Source organism: Pieris rapae, chromosome 7 (assembly GCF_905147795.1).
Source record: "Pieris rapae chromosome 7, ilPieRapa1.1, whole genome shotgun sequence".
NCBI lineage: Eukaryota > Metazoa > Arthropoda > Insecta > Lepidoptera > Pieridae > Pieris > Pieris rapae.
Window position 1 is genome coordinate 3,883,526 of NC_059515.1, and position 24,594 is coordinate 3,908,119.

At 33.2% G+C, this 24,594-nt stretch overlaps 1 protein-coding gene across 1 annotated transcript; it reads right to left on the reverse strand.

The window, feature by feature from the left end:
* On the reverse strand, positions 1 to 24,371 carry LOC110993788 (facilitated trehalose transporter Tret1-like). The gene is made up of 6 exons (XM_022260168.2): positions 24,311 to 24,371; positions 24,169 to 24,222; positions 10,246 to 11,018; positions 3,488 to 3,653; positions 2,999 to 3,186; positions 1 to 1,906 (listed from the first exon to the last, which is right to left on the reverse strand). Exons 3-6 carry the CDS (start codon positions 11,008 to 11,010, stop codon positions 842 to 844), a joined length of 2,184 nt encoding a protein of 727 aa, XP_022115860.1. The 5' UTR covers positions 11,011 to 11,018; positions 24,169 to 24,222; positions 24,311 to 24,371; the 3' UTR covers positions 1 to 841.
* Positions 24,372 to 24,594: the final 223 nt, after the last annotated feature.

The window sequence follows — 24,594 nt, forward strand, 5'->3', positions numbered from 1 at the left end:
CTAATCGGCATCGGTAATTGGCGAGATTTTACTCGAAACGTTTGTACTTTTAGCAGAAAAATACTAAAAAAATCTCTTCTGACGATTCTTGTAAACTTCTACCGAGAACTAATGCTATCATTGTAGAATTAATGTGACGAAGTTTCACAGGATTGTTGTTACAGAGTGTATCGCTAAATATTAATACACAAAATAAACTACTAGAAGATAATTAATAATATAATATAATATATATAATTATATTAGCAATTGTATGAAAACTGCCGTATTAGAATTGTGTAAGGACACTAGTTAATTTGCGTATAAAATAGACTTAGGTACATGTCGTTTGAATATGTATAGAATCAAGATATGACTAGGGATATGTAGGAATAATAACTGTAGGTAATAATTAAGTGGATATAATTATGACAGTATTAGCACAGCCAAAATTTTTGCAGTGGACACATTTTATTGTATAATTTTTTTTTAGTAATGGCCGAAATTCTTCATTCAGGACCTAGTTTCAGTTTTAATTTTATAATCTCGCCAAGAATAGATTTTATGTTCGGAGTTCCAAAAATGTTTATAACGTTGTCGATACGACACACTAAATTGTGTAGGTGAAACAAAAAAATTTCAAATTAAATGTTATATTAAAGCTGAAACTAAAAAAAGGTCCACTGTTTTTCATTCGTTTTCCGGAGTGAGCACTTTTACGACGATTTAATACTTAAAGCTTTTGGAAGTATTGTTACTACAGAACAAATAGGGCATAATAAAAGGATATGGAGATTTTTTTTACGTGCCCACTCCGGATACAAAGCAAAAACCATCTTACCACTACAGTCCTTATTTCTGTTTACCTCTTCGGAGACAAACTTTGAACATAATTCGGATCCATTTCATCCAGATCCCTACCTTTTGTTTCCGGCACGCAGCAAACCACAAAACAGAGTCCTCCAACACTTATAGAGGCGTACAACCAAAAAGCCCCATACAGACCTAAAGCTTGCTGAAAGTCCACAAACGTTTTGACACCAACAAAAGCACATAAATAGCTAAAAGCTGTCGCCATAGCACTTCCAAACGCCCTGTATTCTAAAGGAAATAGCTCACTTATTAATAGCCAAGAGATGGGACTCATACCCAAGGAGAAAGCAATGGTGAAAACCAGAACACACAATAAAGGAATCCAATCATTTTGTCCGACTGTTTGATGGAACATTACATTCTGAATTCTTTGATTTCGGTGAACCTCCTCGTAATACGCATAGCTTCCAAAACCAGCCAAAGCCATTGACATTAGAACAGAGCTGACTATGAGTAGCGGAAGACGACCGACAGTATCAATCAGCAGACCAGAAAGACAGGACGCTAATAACTGGACAAAAGATACAGCGATGGCTGCGCTGTGCGGGTTCATACCTCCGAAGGTTTTCCTGAAAATTGGGACAGCGTAGAAGGAAAACGCATGAGCGCCTGAAAACCGTTGGAACATCATGAGACCACAGGTCACTAGGATTGGTCCAAGCAGACGGTTCATCGTCCTAACGTCTAGAGAACTAATTAATTGGCTACTTGTCATCTGACTCTGGCGCTGACTGAAGTTTTTGCTTGCTAGAACGTTAGTACGAATTGTGGCCAATTCCTGTGCTACGTCCGAGTTCGGACCACGTAACCACAAAAGGCTTTTATAGGCTTCTTCGTCCTTTCCAATGAGCACGAGATAGCTCGGCGTCTCTGGTATATACAGAACCGTGCAGAATAGAAGTAAGGGTGCGGCGGATATGCAAAGTGCTAGTTGTTGCCAGTCCAAATAGGCTCCAATGGTGAAGCTGAACAGAACACCGAGGTGTCCGACGACTTTTAGTACGGCGCTAAGGCAGCCACGGATATCTGGGACTGATATCTCACTGATGTACACCTGGAACACGAAATTATTAGTCAATTTTGATTCGTATTCCTATGTATAAGACCTACTCGTCTTTTAAACGTGCTCAACAAGCGCAACAAATTTAAATTGTGAATGAGAATTTATGAGATAAACGAAGAATTTATTACGAAATATTCACACAAACCCATACATACTCTACTTAACAATATATAATGAACGACGAAGAAACTTTTCAATTAGACCATTTTCGTCGAAAAGGCGCACAGGAGGTATTATAAAGTTTCGTAGGATGAATATAATCAGGCCTCATAAGCGTTTGTATTAATAATAAACTTATCTTGTAAAACTTTCTCCTTTGGAGCAATTTTATGAAATTAGTCAACAAGACGTCTCAGTTATTCAGGAGTTTGAAGAACTTTACAAAAATCAATTATGCTGTGGGGTGTGCAAGTTTTTTATTTTTTTATTTGGTGAATAAAATGAATTTTTTAAATTTAAATATGTAGTCGTTTTAAATGTCGTTTACATGATAGTTGACGTGTCATAACTTGTACTTTAGTATTTTATATTATAATTGAGCGAACGGAATATTAGCTAAATTTAAAATTAGAACACATTTAGGCGTTCCAAATTTAAATCGGTAATTAATAGTTTATGGTTACATTACAGTTTAACAGAACGGATACGAGGCCTGAGCCAAATTAATATATAATCAGTAATGAAATAAAGTCTTTATCTATGTGAGAATAAGATTACAATTTCCTTAAAGTTTTCGACGGAAAATTTATATTAAGTTGTAAAAGGAATGTTCTGTGCGTAATGAATCGTTTTATCTTTTACGTTTCGATAGACAAATAAGGGGCTCTTAATTGGTTAAGAACGGCTGTATTTATCATCAGAAATCTATACAAATGATTTTCGAAAATTTGTCGTAAGTTGTATATGGGTAGACACATGTAATATAGACAAGAATTATTATTTAGTATGTATTTAAAGAAATTATCTATCTAAGCCAATCTTATTTAATTAAGAATTAATCCCTTTCATCAGAGCTTATTAGAATTTGACAGAAGAAGGAAAATAGTACTACTTACGAGTAACTTATGAGGAATCTAGAATTACCTGAGATAGCATAGTAAGTATGGAACAGCAAAACCCGCCCAAAAAGGCAGTAATGCACATCATACGGACACTCGTGGCCAGGACGGTGAGCAGCCATGACAAGCTGCAAGGTGCCGCAGCTAGTGAGAGCACGCGGCGCCGCCCGTGCCTCATCGCTGCACCGCCTGCCATACCACCGAATAAGGCGCCTGAAATTAATGTGTACAAATATGTATATATTTATTTTATTTGAAAATGTGTGTAAGACTAATTGGTATAATTATAAATTAGCTAAAACTAATATATAATAAAGGCACTAATATGCCTTTTAAATAACTAATATATAAAATAACTAATTATGCCTAAACTAACTATATTATGCCTTTTAAATAACTAATATATAAAAGGCATAATATAATGATGGTACGACTTTCTTAGCCGTACTAGCAATAATTAGACTACACACATCTATTGGTGCATAGACCTGACATAACCTGGCACTCTACTTACCAAGAAAAGATAAGGAAGCAAGCCAAGATGCCTGCTGATCCGTCAGCTGGAAGTCCCGTCTGGTGGCGTTTCCAGGACCCTGCAGAGATGCGATGGCAGGGGAGCTATATCCTTTACCCAAACCTGCTGAGAACGGTGCTAGGGAAACAGCTAAAGCTGCAATTACCTGAAAATAAAAAAAAAATTGAAAGAAATCTAAATAAATAATATGTATTACAAATTACAAATTGTACATCGTGCTTGTTGTTTCCCTGATTTTGGAATGACATTTGCATATTCGCTATGTTAGACACACTTTTTTGTGTTTTTTTAAGGTTATGAACGCTTTTCCTTGGCACTTTAATCTTTAACCACTTCACCGTCTTTTGCAACAATAGTTTAGTCAAGCAATTGTAAGTGTTATGTAGAATTTATTAAGTCAAGTACCCAAAATCATTTATTTGGTTAAATGGCTGTCTAGTAAGAGACTAGCTGCCGACAATACAGGCAATCCTAGTAAACTTTCTCTTTTTAATAAATATCTTTTTTTGTTATGTGTGATAAAGTGTTTTCTTTTTTTTCAGGTAAAGTTTACTTTCATGCAATATACACGTATATTATCAAGTGGCAGGTATAAATTTTATTACCTTTAGACATACTTACTTCCCTTATAATTCTCTCTTACGAAATCGTGTAAATAAACGTTAGCCAAAGAACAATTTTGTATAAATTATCCAAGATCCTGTTTTTATTTCGGCAAAAAGCCGTCTTCACCGGGTAAGGTTGGGTTCTTTACTTCGGACCTAGCTTACTCCAGTTAGATTCCCTCTGCACTTTAGGCAATGGACAACCCCATGGTCCAAACTGGGCTCCAAGTCTCGAAACGCCCTTGTGCTAGTCACAGGAAAAGCCCATCCAAACAGCCCGAGCTCAGCTTTCTAGGCGTTTCAGACCATCAGCGATATTCCATTTACAAAAAAAGGAATTATTGTACGCTGTATTATATATAAGTTAGCATAATGTATCTTATTCTTTCATTAAAGATTTTCACTCTCCCTTATAAACGTCGTAAATGAAACAGCCAGTCCAAGTGTTTACTTAAAAATCCATCGGCCCCCGAGCACGTACCGTACGTGACAAGCTTTAGGTACCTTGAGGTGATGTAACTGAGTTTATTATGTTTTCGGTAAAGTACTTAAATAGATCTCTGTATCAGGCAGACGTGTCACTTTTAAAACAAACAGAATTTAGGTCGGAATATTGGCAGGCTGTCGTTAATCGCTTTCTAGCCCTTGCCAATTTCCAGTTAGGTATCTAAAATTAATGATTCTGCAAGTGTCGAGTCTCGTCGCCATTTTAAAGGGTTAACGAGTCTCAAGCAAAAAGTTTTATCGAATTTTGATAGCCCGCGGATAATTATGTTTTAATTAATATACATGAATATGCTTAAATAGAAAATTAATTGTTGTTGTATTAAATTATGCATTACTGACATAGTTCTTGGAAAAAAATAATTTAATGACGCACAATTTAATGCCTTTACGCAAACAATACTTTTTTTACAGAAGAACTGGGAATCCCTATGACTTGAAACCAATAAAATGAATTCTTTTCAAATGAATAAACTCATTTTTATTTTATATAATTTCATATAATTAAAGACAATGGTAAAATTAATTGTATAGACTTGAAAAAAATAATTCAACAGTCCGTTTTGTGGAGTGCGCTGAAGCAATATCGAGGACCGTGCTGAAGGAGGATAATGCTTCGAGGGCGCTGCTGTCGAATTATTTCCAAGACAACAGGCTATCAGCGATTGACGTAACAGTCTGCAGTAAATGCCTTTCCATCTTCTAGCACAACTGTCGCACAATGATCTTTCCGACCAAAGAATGAGGCAATCATCTTTTTGCCTCACCCACTGAGTTGATTGTCCGTAGCATTATATCTAGCTTTCATCACCTGTGACGACGTCAAATAAAGCATTTGAGTCACTGTCGTTGAACTTATTTAACATTTGGTGACAACAGTCCATGCGAAGGTCTGGTCGTCGGTTAAGGTATGGGCCTGTTCCTGGCGCCAAAAGTTCTGTAATATTTTTTGAACTAGACTCATATCAATGCCTAACCTTGCCCGTATCTGCTGGTCACTCCTCTATCATACGTCGAACATCACTGATGTTATTTATAGAAGTCGCATTAAGAAATACTTATCGCAGCCTATCACAGTTTTGTAGTTGAGTAAGCCCACAACGAAAGTCATAATAAAACATTGACTGAAAATTTTCTTACATTAGGTTAATTTTCACGTGTATCAAGAGTTTTAGATTTGCCGCCAATTCAAAAAAAACAAGTGACAATATACAACATTATGCTACCAAAAACTTTGCATTGTTTCTATCTGGCCAGTTTAAGTATTTACCTTGAGTGTAATTAATATAAATAGTTGAATATAACATATTATTTTTACCTCTGTTGCCATATAATACAAACTTAATTAATTTGAAACGTAATCAAACCACATTTGACTTAAATCAAACATGTTACTCGCTTCTATTTACATTCATTGGGTTTAATATAACGTCGTAACTTATATACTGAAAATTAACTAATATTGCACTAGTTTGCTACTTGTTTACTTACCTACAGCTTTTTTTTTCTAATACAACATATCCTCTTTTTTGTATTACATCGCTATTAGCTACTCTTGAATACTTAAGATTAGCTTTTTAGTTTTAGTTAGTTATTAATATTCTGTTTTTTATTTTTCTTTTCTCTGGATTAAGGTTCTATAGCTTAACATAAATCTTACAACAAACTTTCTTTAAACATAATCTTTTTATATAACTGCTGGTTATGCACTTTTTGCACTCATCATTTTTATTTATTGTTTTCTTTTCTTACTAGGAAACCTTGCCTGGAAGAGATCGCTTGTTAGCGATAAGGCCGCCCATTGCATCCCTTGTAATTTTGATGTATTGTGTTATTTGTGTTTCTTTGCAACGAAGTGTAAATAAATAAATAAAATAAATAAATTTTGTCCAAATGTAGACTCTCGCGTTCACGGCACTCATTTAATCGAACAATAAAATTACTTATGAGGGCTCCGTTCGGTGGAATCGGTGAAGACTGCCAATTCCTAACGGATATTTTCTTTCAATTGTTCTAGAGAAGTCGGCTTATTGGCCTAGACTTTAGATTTAAGATAAGCCCATAGGAAAATATCCAGATGGGTTAAATCAAAACTGCGTGGAGGCCAACTTATGTCACCTCTCCTGCAGATCAATTTTCTTGAGAAAATGGTATGTGAATCCTTCGTGCTGGAACCATGCTCTTTAAGCCAGGAAAGTGCTGAACTTCAGGCACCAAGAAGTCGTCAAACATTTTTTCATAACGTTACCAAAATTAATGTAAACTTTCTTTTGAGACACCTGTTATTAAGCAATGTATAACCTAAGGAACATGACGAGGATAATGTCGGATAATTTCTTACCAATTATATGATGTCTTTATTCATAGGAAATATTAAATGCACTTAATTATGGATTGTAGATTTCTTGTTATAAAAAATAACGGTGTGGAAGTATTGAAGTGTGCTTGCGAATGGATATACTTTGGGGAGTAACTGCGACGATTTAGGAACTCGCCACCCTTATAAAACCAAGAAAGGCTGAGCAAAATGTATAGCTTTGGTTTGTACAATAAAAACATCTCACACTCTCACACACATAGACATATATACATTCAAATTAGTGCCATCTTTTAAATACTGGAATAGATTAAGTGCAATTGATTATTATAATAACATTTGTTCCTTAAGATCGCGTTGTAATGAACGGTGCTGTATTGTTTTTTTATTTAATTACGACTAATTTTTAATAAAGACCATGTGAAAATGTTGTTATTAATGTCGTCATTTTAACTTTTAACCTATGTTTAAATATTATGTAAGTTAATAAATATATAACCGTATGTATTATAATTATTGCTCGGCATTAATGGTGTAAATTAATAAATGATTTTAGAGCCGTAATATTAATCTATTCTCAGTTAATAGAGAAAGTGTTCATGAAGAATAAACTCAAAAACCACGAGACCTGTTGTAAAAATCCACTATTTGAATGAAATTGTCAGTTTTTGAAGTGTTACAACAACCATTTCTCACATAGCAGATTATGAAAACATTGCATAATCTACAATGTACATACATAGGGCTTCACACGGATTTTAAAGTACATAATCGGATTAGTGTAACCACCGCTTTTGTTCTTATATATAATGCGATTTTGTCTAATGTTATTAAAAGTGTGATAAATCTCATATCGCGTGAATTTTAAAAATAAATTACGTTGACACAACTGCACAGCCAGGTTCCTGCGATATAAATTGTTTCAACGGAAATTGAACTCATATAATCGAAAATGTTTCATGCTAGAACGGAAAATCTTCTCGTTTCCCTTGAATACCTGAGTACGTATATAACGTACGTGCGTTGTTAAGCAAAAAAAAAATCATCAATACTCAACCAATACTAAAACATACAAATCCCTTAAAATAGTATTAAAAAAGTCCTATTATTTATTTCTGAACAATAATTATGAAAATAACGTAACTGTATTATAAATATTAATAATTTTGCTCAAAACAAAAGCAAAACTGAGCCAAATGGTATACAAAGTTATGAAATATCTGACCGCATCCGCATTTATGTCAGAAATAATTCCAAGCTAAAGAAAACCGCTAAGCCCTGGCTTGAAACTTGGTTGACGGACTGGGGCCATGAGATAAACGAATTCTTAAGAATAGTATTGTTTCACTGAAACCTTTTAAGATAATTTAACGAGGTTATGAACGTTTCGCGAGCTTAGAGTCAGTTAATAAAAAATAAATATATTCAATTGCACCGTTTTAAACAATGCACAAAGTTTTTTTAAAAGCAACATAAACTCCATCTATTAGAAAGAGACGCAAGAGTACAATAAGCTTTTATTTATAAGGAAAATACGTAAATTTTCATAGATGTAAAATATCAGTGACAATTTATCGGAATGGATTGTTAATGAAAGTAATATAAGCTAAACAGTCACAAATGTATATTATAAAATGTGATATTTCTATAACTAGCCTGCGTTGCAACTGTGATTTACTTAAATTTACTGATGCACGTTATTCAACATTTTTCGGTGTGATTTTTGACATTTTATGACAATGAGAAATAGTGTTTGTATGTAGTAGAATAACGTTCTAGTTTTAGGGTACTTTACATGTTTCTACGTCAACGCGTTTATCTTATGAAATCGCTGTGTTTCCAGCCACGCCTTAATTAATAATCTGCCACAAACAGATTGAATTAATCATTTCGCTTTCAGATTCTTACGTGACAAGTCAATTCTTACTGAAACCAGCTGTAGAGTTCTACAAAAGAAGTTATTTTTAGAATTAATAAGAAGTTTCTTTAATAATACCCTTTCATTCGCCTTCTTCGGAAACTCGTCATATTATTTGTCTCTTTTATATTACAGAATTAAAAAAAACTTAATTGTTACTAATTTATTGTAATTTACTGGAAGACCGTAAAATCACGTCAAAGCACATCAAATTGTATAATTGTATTTATTTATTAAAACTTCGTTACATTACAATATAAAAATTTAACATAGTTATTTGAAAAGGAGCGCAACTGGCGGCCTTATCGCTTTAGAGCGATCTCTTCCAGGCAACCACTATAATTATATATTTATCTTGAACGCATGTTCTAACAGTAAAAGGTTAAAACAAAGAGATCGAATATAGATTTAAACAAACCAAAAGAAATCAACTGATTATTATTAATATAATAATATATAATATTTATCGTGCATCTCTACTTTGGCCATATTGCAAAACCAAGTTTCGACAAGTTGGTAATAGTAGGGAGGAGTGATGGCAGAAGTCAGGGTTGTTGCTTTGACCATGTATAGACAATTATGAGCCTCAACATCCTGGGCTGGTGAGTGGTGATGAGAGTGGTGTGGAGGCAGCAAGTCGATGTATCGCATAGGGATTTAAAAAAAAAACACGATCTTCAGTTATGAAGGTTGCGAATTAGAAACCGTATGTTCGGTTTATTTTTGTTTATTGATAGATTCAGTGATAGATTATAGATAATACTGAGACAGTCTGGTGAGTGGTGTATAGGTAGCAAGCAGTCGTGTAATAGGCCCATAGAAGTTTTATAATCAGGATTCAGGATATTCTCTCATGAAATCTCTGAAAATCGCACCGCCGCGTCATCTATGGATTCCCTAAAGATATATATGTTATGAGTACTAAAATATACTGAAGCCTGGTTTACGGTGTAAAAGCAAAGATTCAATGGTCAGTATGTGCTCAAGTTGGGGTAAACTGGTTAGCTTAATGACGTCATTATCCCAATCTTGAACAGGGTTAATCGTACGTAACCCTTATTATATGTTATGGCTATATCTTATAGGGTATCACGGGTATTAAATTTGTTTATGTTACGCTTCTGGATCGGACCGAATAGTCAGTCGTGGGTAAAAATTCAATGTTAAGTCAAAGGCATATTGCAGTTCAAAGTAATCGCATCTGATATTACTGGCGGTTCCTAAGGTAACCTTAAGCAAGGCCCAGTAAGAGACAAAATTGTCTTGTAATGAGTGTATAAGGTACATTTCGATATTTTAATTCAAAACAAGAACTATAGTGAACTGAGATTTGAAATAGTTCCGGTCTGTTTGAATTCATCAGTTGTTTATCACTGATAACTAGATAACATACCTGAGGTAGATGTCTAGACTTGCGTGTGACGGGTCTCGGCGGTTCCCCCGTTAAGCATTTTCCGTTTGGCATTGCGCCCACTATCTCATCCTTCTTCTCCTTCAATATCGGTATATTATGCTTCTCGAAATATCCATTCTGTATCATTTGATCCAACGAAACCTCCAACTCTCTCGCTGCCACCGTTTTCTTCCCACAGATGGGATCATCTACCACCATCTTCTGACACCCTGATACTTCTGAGAATTTAACTATCTTCTTAGTTTCATCTTTCCTCTTCTTCTCTTTTGGGAAATCTGTGGTCCAATAGCGGACATTTTGTTCCGGTAAACGGAGCGGTTTGCACACGGCTACATTTTTTGGTTTGGACGCAAACTCGGTGCGGCGTTTTCGCTGGTAGTCATAAGATTCGCGCGGGCGGCGTTCCTCGATTCTGAAGTCGTAATAGTCTTTTTTGTATCGTCTTTCGTTGTAATAGTTTCGTGGTAGGGAGTTGTATTTAGTATATGCATTAGGGAGGTTCAGATACTCCGGTCTGATTGGCCGGAAGAGAGATAAGCGACCCTGTGCTTCGTCGAAGTCGGAGTAAATGTCTTCATATACGTAACCATTTCGGCGAGGGCGCTCTGCTCTATAGCGGTCGTATCGAATCCGGTTTTCTGGCCGGTTAGTTTCGATACGGTTCTCATAGCGACGACGTCGTTCATATTCGTAGTCCAAGTCTGATCTTCTGTCATAAAGCAGCCTTTCACGCGAACCAGCCATCCTTCAATCTGAAAAGATGAAAATCAATATAATGGAAATCAAATATTAAATCACTTCGATTGGGAATTGTATTCAATTTCTCATATAATATACAACTGAATGAGATTTGACCCTTTAAAAAAAAGTCAAAAAACTTTAATTAACAGTTTGAATTGAAAGATTTGTATGAATTGAATTGTATCGAGTACGAAACAAATGAGGTACTTTTTCTCTAGTTATAAAGCTGTTGTAATTACATAATTGTCTGATTTTTAATTTAGGGCAGCGTTTGCTGCAACGAGACCTTGGAAATTTTGTATAATAGAATATTTAAAACAATATTAAATTAAAATGACACTCGGTTTCTCCAGTATTCAAGCTTTTGTGAATATTCAGTGAAGTTTCGGTTTAATTCAACGTGCCGGTCGTTGGAATGCTGCAATAGACCTTGGGAGTTTTGTACGAAATGAACAGATTTTTTCGTGCTCGTAGAGCTAATAAACAAATAGCACCTGTGCGCTCCATAAAGGGTGATATGAATAAATATATATGTAAATGTGCTTTATCCTTAAATACTTAGGAGTCTGATTGACGCTTCAGTTCCTTTATAGATTTGTGTACTAAACTGTGATTTATTAAGATAATTTAATTTCTTTTCTATTGTTGTTTTTGTTAAACCTTTTTTGTAATAATAAATATAATTTTGTTCACCATCTCGTGGCATATATTATAGGGATGTCACCATTGTGTTTGTTTTTATTTTGTGGTTTAACTAAATATTTAAAATATTTTTAACTGGTGCTAATTATTGCACCATTGTAATATAGTTAGATAGAGTCTAGTCGGGGGGGGGGGGGGGGCTTAGTGTAAACTAGTGATAACATGCGTAATGTAAAAAAAAGAGTTTTCAATGGAAGCTACATGTTCGTAATAGAATCATTTTATTTTAATAAAATTTAATGAGGGTCATGAGGGTGATCCCAAAAATATTTCAACTCGGCTGATCCGCGCATTGTTAATGAGTCGTTGTTGAGCTTTAGTTGGGTAAAGTTAGATGCAGTTTTATATATAGTGTTTTTGTGCATTTCTTGCCAATATATATACGCAATATATAATATATACGTACTCCATTGTGACTTTTATAGTGAGTGTTTTTGTGCGTATTCGTGAACTATTATTGTAAGGCAAGTTCAACATTAGTCTAACCTATTTTTGTTCCCAAACTAACAATTTCTCCACATCCTTACGGCCGACGTCATTTTGTGCCTTTCGTTCTAATAAGGAGCAGTACATTGAGGTATGTACTCAGGACTTATTTAAGTATAAGATTACGTATCGAACCGACCGATATGTAGCCACCGAACTGTTCTTTGTGATACACTATACGCTGTAACTTGCTCTTTATTTTTAAAATTAGTATATATCACCTCTCAATCGAAAATACAGCCGATAGCAAAATCGTAATAAGAAATTGATTACTATTACGATAATTGTACAATGTACATATATGCATTACAGAGATGTCATTGCCCAAACAGTAAGGTTTTATTAATATGAAACCATCATACGAATATAGCTCACAAATGAAATTATAACCAAACAGAAATTGCATTAATTTGCATGTTAAATGCAATTTCTGAGCGGAAAATTCGATTGGTTAAGGTAATTGGTAACTGGGAGTTCTATTTCGTTAGCGTTTGTTGAATTACCAAGTTTAATTACTGCTTCATTCGTATGTAACGCTTTGTGATCGTCTCCGTGGCTTAGTGGTTATTATGGTGTAGAACATTAAGGTCCTGCGTTTGATTTCTGAATAAACATTTTTTTTTATTTTTGGCAGGAGGCTCACCTGATGTTAAGTGATACCGCCACCCATGGACACTCTCAATGCCAGAGAGCTCGCGAGTGCATTGCCGGCCTTTTAAGAGTTGGTACGCTCTTTTCTAGGAACCTAAGTCGAATTGGTTCGGAAATACATAAAACGATTCATCAAATAGTGGTTTATATCATCTTAAAAAAATGGTTTTAAGTAGAAAAGTCTAGAATATCACGATTAAACTAAATAATAACAGTAATACAGAAATAAGAAACAAAAGATAATTTTTATGCACTATCCTAATGCAAAAAATTAAATGTGAAATGGGCGTTGATATCGCTCGCATGAACAATGGCAAATAGACAAAAAGGGTTACAAAGTGGAATGGGTTACCAGGAAAAATAAAGAGAAGTCGCCCTCTTGTACGGTGGCCTGAGGAAGCGGCAGAAGTTTGGTAGAAAAATGCTCAATACAGAGAGAGATGGAGCCAATTGGAGTAGCGCTATACTGTATAAGAGGTCATTGAAAATAATGTATATATACAATTTATTTATTTTAACTGTGTGTGTTATTTAGTGTAGTCATTTTGTAAATGTTTCAAACGATAAATGAGGCATATTTATTAATCTATGGTGTTATCACTATATATGTAGATAACAATCTAAAACATCACATTATTATTCATTATGATCACATAATATTATCTAAACTCCACTTTACAAGAGATAAATTGCCTGATTACTTAACGATAAAAGGTACTCCATATTTGTGTCTTTAAGACCATTATGTTATCAGACATTTGATATGTCAATAAATGGCGTAAAATATTGTCAGAGGGAAAAAAATAGAAAAATTTGTTTATGGCAATAAAATTTGACAGTGATCCCTTGAGTCGTAAAGAGCTCTGGAGTTGACGAGCTAAAAATGAACTTTGTAACAGCTACTAGTGATGTGCTTATATACGGGAAATATTAACTGAAAACTGTTTCTGTTATGCGTAGAAAAATGTATTTGTTTACTTCGGTTACACGCTTTATTTACTTGTGCGATGACGTAATCAATATCCAATACGGTTTTGACGTACAGGAGTCCTCCTTAGCGCTAAGTATCGAAGTCAATCTTACCCTTAGGTAATATATCTAAGAATAGCGCAATGTAATGCCATGTATAGCCAGTAATTATATCTATGATAACGATGCGATTTGTTCTGTGGATTAAATCACCAGACCAAACGTTATACAAATTATCGATAGGTACGTTAGCACATCACTTGATGTGACGCAGTGCGGTACCAAGTTTACGTCCGATAAATCTGTAACAAAACGTTTCCTAAACGGATGATGTTATTCATACAATTCATAATAATGACGTATTTCTGTGAGGTTTCTTTAACTCAATAGGTATTTAGCTGGAAGATCCCTAGTTTAAATCTCGAGAAAATTATATAGAATTATAAAATTTGAATTTAGAAAGGCCTATTGATGACTATTTAAAGTATTGATTAAACACATACTTACCTGTCCAGTTGCATTTCATAATAAATAGATATCTGTATATGTATTGTATTGCTTCATGATTTGTTACATGATTAACATTAGGACGTAATGTGATTTAAGATATTTATTTCTCATTAAGACTAGAGGAATTATACTAGACTAGAGTTTATAAACTTACTGTACAAAGTAAATAAAATAAGAATAACAATAGAAAAAAAAGTATAAAAAAACAATAATACAAAAAAAATATTATTTAATCAGAGATGAGACGGTATTTGAATAATTGTATAATGCGTAAACAGAATCGTTTCGCCTAGAAACTTGCGAGCAAATGCAAAACAAGTAATGAAACAACTGTTTCAGTTTTTAATTTAAAACTTAAAGGGTTAATAAGATCTTACAACAACCACTAAAAGTGTCGTGACCCACTCATGATAACCTGATTAGCATCGCGCCAAGGTCGAGATCAAATCTTATCTGGGTTAAGTTTCCGATACACAATCTCCTTTTTAATGACGTTTTGATGAAGCTATCGAATATTATCAAGAGGATGGAATTATTTGTTTGGATTAAATAGGCTACTATGAAATGGAATGAAAATTAAATCTAAAGATAGTGGTACAATTAGATAGATTAATTATAAAAATGCGCACAAGCAGCCAAATATAGGCATGCAAGTGTAATTAATATTTATAATATTATATAATACAAACTACTGGCGTGATTTTTAAATCTTTTCGCCTTCCAAACCCTACGTTATCTCGGATAGGCTATAGAGTCACACATGGTATGAAAAAATCCTATATTCTACATAATTACTATTATACTTCTACATTATTATAATATTTATAACATGGATTACTATATAGATAGAGCAATGTTGTGTATAGTTTTACTATATTCTATATGTCTTCCGAAAAATATTATTTTTGCTATTAAAAGTCTCTTTACCTAGAAAAGATTATATAGATCATCGTGCTACGACCGAGTTAATATTGGTTTATTTTAAAACTCTATTACTAGTTTTCTTATTAAGGTTACCCAACAATTTATTATGTACAATGAATTTATTGCAAATACATAAATGATTCTTAAATATGGCATGGCATGAGTGTGATTGAGCCATGTGATATTTGGTTTGAATTATTAATTAAAATGAAAAAGTAACATCTAACTGATACATCTTGTTAAGAAAATTTAAATAAAACTAATGAAATTTCCATTCATCCAACTTTTCTTCTATTTCTAGATCCTTCTGTCTCTTTCTCCTGATGTCTTCTTATGTTGCAACGTAAAATTTTAAATGATCCGAAAGTGCAAAAAATAAAAAGCTAAAATTCTCCAATGAAGTGATCTAAAAGTGCGCTGCTAGGCTAGTAGAGATATAAAAAGGCGCAATTTAAATATCCTCATTGGTGCAAAAAGAGGAAATCGATCGTAGCTTCGGAACAATCAGTGTTTTCTGTAAAAAACGGTCAAGTGCGATCCCCGCGCTGAGTAAGCATTTTTTCGATTCGCCCTCATTGTAAGGGAAGTTTGAGGAGTTTCATAAAACATACTTGTATCCAATAAAACTTGATGGATGAACTTTCATATAAAAACATTAATTTCATATGTTTGCTATAATTACAATTAAGTTTATTTTCTCTCGTCATTATTTTTTGTACAAGCTCACGTAATACAGATGTTGACGAGTCATTTGTGAGAGGCTGGTGTCTCCTACAGAAGTCCTGTAGTAATGATGTTGTACTTGATTATTGCTTTTCCGTACTGTTACTCCATCTAGTAGTCCAATAATACCATTAGTATCAAATCAGATTCAGCCCAGGTGTTACTCTCTTGAGAAGTGAAACATTGTACATACAAACTATAGATACATAGGTACACTATTAACTACTACGCACGGCGACTACGCAGGGAATTTATAGTAAGTGATTCGAGAGCGTTACTTTAAAAATAATATTTTTTTTAAAGAACATTCTTTGTTTTAGTTACAAAGTAAGAGTAATATCAAGCACACTTTAAATAATAAATTCTAAGTAGCTTTACAATTTACAGTTTCATTCTAACAATTAACAGACAACATTAACAATAACAGTTTCTATAGTAATTATAAAAAGTACTTCGTTTATGAAGTCTTATGTTTCTAGAAAATATTAATAAGAAGTCAACTTAATGGGCGTATAGACAGCTTTTAGTTGGTGTCATTATTTTCTTTAAAAATCCTTCCCCTGTAACAAAGATTACAGGGAAAGATTAATGTGAATATTCACATTCCATATGCCTGGAACAAATACGAATTATCTGCGTAAATCGCCAATATTTCGAGTGTAAGCTAACTGAACTAATAATAAAGATGTAGACATTTTCCATCTTACCAAAGAGGTGACGAACTTACGACGACGACGACTTTTACTTTAGCAGTAAAAACAATTTAGTTTTTTTTATAAAGTTGTAGTTTTGTTTAATTTTTGTTTTACTTTGTTTTGGTTTTGTGTATTGTCTAACTGTTTTATTACACAATGGACATGTGTAGCTGTAAAATTACATAAAAATAATAAAAAACTTAATATTGTTACAGCTCGAGTATGAAATACTTGTATTTGGTGTACAAAAGACAGTACTACAATAATGTAGTTGTCGCATTGCGACTCACGACGAAGGCTGCCAAATGCCATTTATTAATTGACGGTCCCATCGGTCCGCTACAGCTTGGGCACTCGAGTTATTACATCCTTATATATAAATGTGATTTTGTACATGCTCGTTCATTGGTATGCGATGTAACGTATAGAAACTCGTACATTAGTAATGATACTACTGCTTTTTTCATTGGTTCCATCTAATGCGAGGACGTGTAGAGTGGAAAGGAGACTACGTCGAAAAACAATAACAGTATTGCCAACTTTCTACATTAAGCCATTTTTCATTTTCTAAAAATTTTTAGTGTTATCTAGGTATATTACTAATTGTCATATATGTTTTCTTAGGTTAACGGAATAAAAGGAGATACCCTACTGCAATGTATTTTTAGAAAATTTTATATAAAATGAAATTCAATATATTATTATTATATTCAATATATTAATATAGAATTTGATTTGATTTCATAAAATTTCATAGTATGCATAAGATCACTTACATGAATCCATTTGTGAATCATAAAATACCATTAAAAACAGTTTATAACAGTGGACATGAACAAAAATTTTCGTCAAAAATCCATACAGACTAGCAGGTACTTGTGACCTAGAAACCTGACAGATTTTGATGTCGGATACGACATGTTTTTATATTACAATATTAGTATTGTCAATATTTTATTTTCTTCATATCCACATTGTCTCAATTTTCCTGAAGATCTTTAGAGTTACATTGCTCACCTGTTTGAATGTTAGCGTTACGAATAATCAATTATTTGTTTATTGATGATGATGGATCTGCTAAATTAATTACGGTATCTTAAATTAATTTAGCAGATCCTTCATTCACAGCCTCACTTATTTTCTTTGATTATCGAACTAGAGCTGTTGTAGAGTTTGATCATACCAGAGCAATATTAAAAGAAAAAGTGAACTAACAAAGCATTAACCTAGTGCAAAAGGTACAATAAACGAAAAATATAAAGACAATTTAGAAGGAAACAGCTGAACCACAAGCTATTTTCTTCTTCGTGTAAAAACACGGCAGAGAGTGGCGCAGTGTAGACAGAAATAGCTGGTTTTGGAGGAGGCACTGCCAAAAAACACATAGCTTGTAATGGATAAGAAGTATTTTCATTTTATAGAAACACGATAGAATTTATAGCTAATATTGAAATTATTCTGCTAAATATTACTATAATATTTTTAAGTAGCAACCACACTGTGACATTGTTTAAGAAATAATGTCAATACTGGAATATTATAGTTTATGATAGTTTTATTTTTGGATATGGATGGGATGTCGTTGATGACATAAAAGATGGGACGGGCTTTGGTATGGGATGCTACTTGTGTGAACACGATTGCTCCGTCTCACCCCACTCGAACAAGCAGAAAGCTAGGCAGCCGTAGAGTAGTCGGAAAATAATAAACGGTTCAAATATAGGAGTCTTTCCACTAACTTCTATTTTGTTCCCTTTGGAGTAGTGACTCTTGGGGTTCAGGTGCACAGGCCCTAATTAAAGAGTTAAGCTGGGGCCGAGTAAATATATATTACCGATGACCCCAGAGCTGGTGATTTCTTCGCTCAACGAATAAGTATTGCAATACAGGGAGGAATATTATCCTGGCATGATGGCAGCGTTAATAGTACACTGCCACATGGACTTAACTATTTAAATTTGTTTATAATTTTATTTCTTTTGTTTTTATTACTACATTGTATGTAAGATTGTTAGCTATAGTTACATGAATAAAATGTAATTTAAAATATAGAATAATTCATTTTATAAGCTGGTAGACTTTTCCCGTTAAGGTAATCTGAATATAAACGTGTCATCGGTATTTAATTCAGAGCAATAGTATATATTTACCCGAACAGCAAACAGATATGCAACAAAACATACACATGTAAATAGACTATTTTAGTAAAATTAATAGGCGTAATCCAATAACAGGCTGCTACGGGTGGCACTATTAAATCACATTTAACCTTTCTGCGGAGGCCGTATACCCCGCCAGCTAAGCGCTTAAAATCATTTGAATATGAAGTTATAAATGTCTTACATGTAATGGCTAAATGAAGGATATGAATTTATACACTCCATTAATTACTACTTTCACTAATTTAATTTCACTGATTTATCAACAGAGTATGCTTGTGCCGCAGCAGTGCTAAGTACGACTCGACCATTCAAGTGTTTGACGTAAATTTGTCATTAATAGAATAAATGGGATGAACAACAATGGGATAAGATCCTTAAGAACATGTTTATATTTCATGAATTTAATAAAATAAGTGTTAATAGCGAACCCAACTTAAGCATGCTACGTAGCAGCCTGCGAAGGGCGCGTAGCAATTCGTAGCACTGGCTACATAACCGTTCTTGTTTGTTTGTGACTAAAAATCAAATCATTTAATCGTCACCAGATAATGCACTTAATGAAGTATTTTATTTCATATCTTGAAACCTGGCAAGCTCTGGCATAGTTTCTGTACATAATCCTTCGCGTGCACAACTTGTACACCTTGCCCAATTCAGTAGCTTTCAGTAGCTCCATCAAATTTACGTCAAAAAATTTACGTTCTATGTAAAACTTTGCATACTAAGTTTGATACAAGCATTTTAACAGACGACATTGTTTAATATGTAATTTATTTGTAAAGATTATTTTGATATGTAAGATAATATAACTTGTGTACTGTCTATGACCAAAGATATTTAATGAGTAAGGATAACCTGAAGCAAAAAGCAATCGATGAAATATATAAGAGAAATACTCTTATACTCTTTTACAAGTGTCTGTGGAATCTCAACATAAATTACCGAACTTTTCGATCTATCCCAAGACTCTACAACTATAAAAGTTACGCTATAAAATACAACTTGAGCCAGTAAGTTGCTTAAAGAATATTTGGCGAACAATTTGGACGGCACAAGGTCGGCACAAAAATGTCACAAATTGAAATGCCTCCAGTGCTTGTATGGTTTATGCCTAGATATAGTTTCATATCGATTTTGCATTGTATAGCCGTTGATTATTGATTTAGTTCCACACTTGCGTAAAGATTTTGAGACTACTTTTATTTTTTATTATTATTGCTTGAACACTATAAATAAGAGGAAACAGAAAAACCGACAAACCACAAACCAGTGCCTGAAGGGTTACATCACAGCACAAATTTATTGAAATTTATAAACTAGAGTAAAATTACAACCAATTAGTAAAAAAATACAGTTACTACTATTTCTGTACCTTATACATAATATCTACCCTTATTTCAAGAGCCAAGCATTTACATCCCAGGTAAGCGAAAAAATACCTTTGCAATTTTCAGGTGTTGTTTTGAAATTTTAGTGTACAAAATTCACAAGTCGCAGAACATAACAATTTCGGAAGATTTTATTATTAGATGCAAACATCTATTTTTCTAAATAAATTTTCTTTTGCTAAATAAAATTGTGTTATCTATTTAAAATTCTAAAATCATACTTCCGTACAGCCTGGTCATAAAATTATTCTTATTCTGATTCAGTGAATCCCACAATTTAGAGAAAATATATACAGAAACGTCTAAACTTCATAAATTTATGTTAAAAATACATTAAACAGAGCTTAATAATAAATATCAAGTATTTTATAATCAGTGTTCATTTGTATTATCAATTGATGTTTTAGTTTTCGTGAAAATGTATAAATGTCATTTATCAGAAACAATTAACACAAAATATTGTTAACTCCAATCAAAAACTACAATAAAAATAATTTAGAATAAACGGAACAATACAATTCAAACAATGCCGTAAAAATCAATCAATCGACCATTTAGATACGTATCTTTTAAATCAATAACTAATAACAATAGCCAGGTACGCATTTATTTGGTTCAAATCGGATATTACTGGCACGAACCGGATATAACCGGATTATTCCGGATCAGCTGCATACGCTTTTAGTTTGATTTGATGAGAGTATATCGATAATTTTAAAGTGCGTTATGCATTGTTTTATTAGTTACATCAGTAAATTAATAAATATTAAAATTATTTGTTATATGTGTTATTAACATGAGATATGTGTGTCTAATTATCTTACGTAATTTAATTCATACAATCTCTATATCTTGCCTAGTTGAGTACATAGTTACAATGTTACCTAATGTTATATGTTATGAGTATAATTATTTTTTATAGTATAGTACTGTGAACACTTGTGCATAACCTTCTTTCTAACTACGTTGATGTCTACGTAAAGTCGCCATTTTTTTGTGACGCTTAACTTACAAACTTTGCCTTATTGACTTTGGTTAAACGTTTCTTTATTCAAAATGTTTGGAAGTACTACGAGTCATAGATACAAATCTATATGAATAACGACTTCCTAATGCGAATACAAATGATAGACTCGGCATTGTTGTCTCGAAATGGTGCACTTAGTGGCGGGTTCTCAGTGTAATATATTAATGACAATTATATAATTCATATTAGGGTATTCTTTATGAGAGAGAGACCAGTATTATACATATCATCACCCATGATGTCGTCGCGAATTCGCATTCAACACTCGCTGTTGAAGGAAAACATTCTAAGGCCAGCATGCATTTAAGCCCTAAAATTCAACAGCGCGTATAAGGCACAGAAGGCTTACAGGTGGTAAGCCTATAAAAAAATAGCGAAACTGATAAATCCACATCTAAAAGTGCCTTAAAATTACAGTTTCAAACGGTTTCATATGATCCTATATACTGAGTCTATAAATTAGTTCGATATCATTAAATATGTAGTAAAACATTTCTCATCCAAAATCTCGTTTCCCATGGATACATACAATGATATACGGATATCCAATAAGTTGGTACGCTCAACGTAGGCGCCTATAATTGGATTTATTTTGATTTACAGCCTTCTTACGAATGTTACGTCTCAAGGACGAAGATCCTTTGACAAATAAATCCTATTACTGTATGATTTTTTATTTCTTTTGATGTGGTTAGTATTTTCAATGCCTTTATTATATCAATCGTATAGTATGCCTGCTTTAGACCGATAAAGCTCAGAATCAGAGTTTTTGATGGCCGGCGAAACAATTAGTTTAGGTTGGTATGACCAACAGGGCCGATCATCTACTTGCCTATGGACAAATCCCCTTATCATTTGTTATATAAAGCCAAATAACATAAATGATACGGTATTCTTTATGAGAGGAGCAGTGTAGTCATGGTATAAGAATACGATTCTCATGCCTGAGTTGGTAACTTTGATCGTAGACGGAGGACTTTTCTGTTTATATGCTCATAATACACTCGCTGGTGAAGCAGCGTGAGGCCGGGTTTCTTGTCTCAGATAGAGAAGATTTTTCTATAATAATCAGTTTTTCGAAAAAAAAACAAATGATCGCTAAACTGATACAGAAGTCTGAGAACCTAAAACGTAGTAGTGTAATACTGAATTTGTAAATTCTTTATCGAATGTGCTTTTCGAAATATAGACAAATTGATCTATTTAAAGAAAGTTTAGATTAAATACACTGAATGTAGTAAAAAGCTTGCGTTTTCAAGCCTCGATTTTTCACGAACTTCATCGCGCCAGTTTGTGAATTTATTCTCAAATTGTGCAGTTAGTTCGAGCTCCAGTTTCCGTCAGTAAACTTATATTATCCGACTTGAATTTAATTTTTCCTTTATTGGAACTAAGGTGCACTCATATTGTTTCTATACGTCTATAGTAAATTGCCCAGTAGATTTTTATATAGACCGATAATATCAACAGCTAATTATACCCTTTAATAACTTATTCAATAACAATGCCTTTTCAATTCACAATCAACTTAGGAGCTTTGACTGAAATAATTTTATCCCAACACATTGTACCAAAATAGATGGCATTTAGTCATTATTTTTCTCATCAACTACCATTATATGACTAATGTAAGAAAAATATCACTAAAACAAACGCAGAAATGTACCTATGACCTATGTATATAAATATATACCTATTTTGGTATTTCGACTTTAAAACATTTGCTATACAAATGCATGCTATTTTGCCAAATGCGCAGAACAATATATCAAGTAAGTATTTCGTTTGTACGTATGGTTTAAATGTTTTAGTTATACACATAATCTGTCACATTACTTAAGAGATTCCATAACATAAATATAATTTAAGGAGCATTTACGTATACGAACATTTTATCAAGGCATATGTAGTAACGGCAAACCAATTCATTATCGTAGTACAAAATCGTCCGTGCTCATTAAGGTGGTATTATTTATTGTATTCACTCGTAAGCTGAAAAAGAACGATTTATTTGATATAAAAACATTTCTTTATTCTATTGTTTGTTTGATTAATCGAAGTTTGTATTGAGCAATTGTTTTCACTGGATAATAAATGAAAGCCGTTCAGTCGAATTAGACTATTGTAGGGATTTTATTAATTTGTTCTGTGCTATACATCTTAATATATATATATTTCTTGTGTGCGTGTGTATGTGACTGAACTCCTCCTAAACGACTGGACCGATTTAGACGAAATTTTTTGTGTGTGTTCAAGGGGATCTGGGAATGGTTTAGATTCACAATTTCGTCCGCTGGACAATGTTTTTTAATTAATTTTCAATTTCTTAGTTGTTGTTGATTTTGGAATGTTTTACATTGGATCCGACAGACGGCGCTACCATCGCAGTGTCAAATTTTAAATAATATTCGAATTTTAATTTTAGTCTGTCCCGAAATTTAAAAAAAGTTTTGTTATCATTGTGTTATGTCGTGTGTGACCATGTGCTGGATCGTTAGATATTGTCATAACATTTGAATAATAATTTTCATCAAAATGGCTTATTAAAAATTGAAATTTTGAAATTAAAGATGTGTAGACAGGACAACGTCTGTCGGATCCGCTAGTTTATATATATATATATATATTACATATACATGCTTAATTTTGTTCTCTTACTCTTTAGATGGAAAATTAATTTTAACATTACTACTAGAAGTTAAAGTTATTTTAACATTTTAAGCAACACAAATGATCTTATACAAGTGAAGTAAAAAAATATTTATTCTTAAAGACATATAATTGGTTTAATAAAAATTTCGTTCACGGTCTAGTTATTATTTCTCGAGCCAATGTCTTAACATTTAACATTTATTTGAATTACAGACAGATAAGTGCATTTGCAATCAGCTACAAAAAATAATGAGGAAAAGAAAACCACTCACTTTTTAATCACTAAGGCATCCCGTAACTATCGACACTCCGAGGAACACTAAAAACTGATCAATGACCCTTTAAACAACTGCATTTATTTTATTTTTGAAAATAAAAAAAATGCAGTCATTCATAGAGAAAATAATTTCAAACCTGTTTTTGAAAATTCGAAAGTGTGTCTCGCACACCCCGCGTCTGCTGAGCGGCGCAACGCCGCTGCCACTGATTCAACCCCCTGTCGGGGATGTGCTATAGTTATATGTTTACATCTTAAATGGGGTGCGTTCAGAGTAATGTATGCAAAGAGCCTGAGGAAGATACTTATAAAAATAAGTCTTTTATGTCCCCGTTTCAAATTTTCCACTCACGTTGTTTAGTTTATTACATTCAAAATAACTTACTTTTCATTATCACTATGGCTCAGAAGTCACGATGTG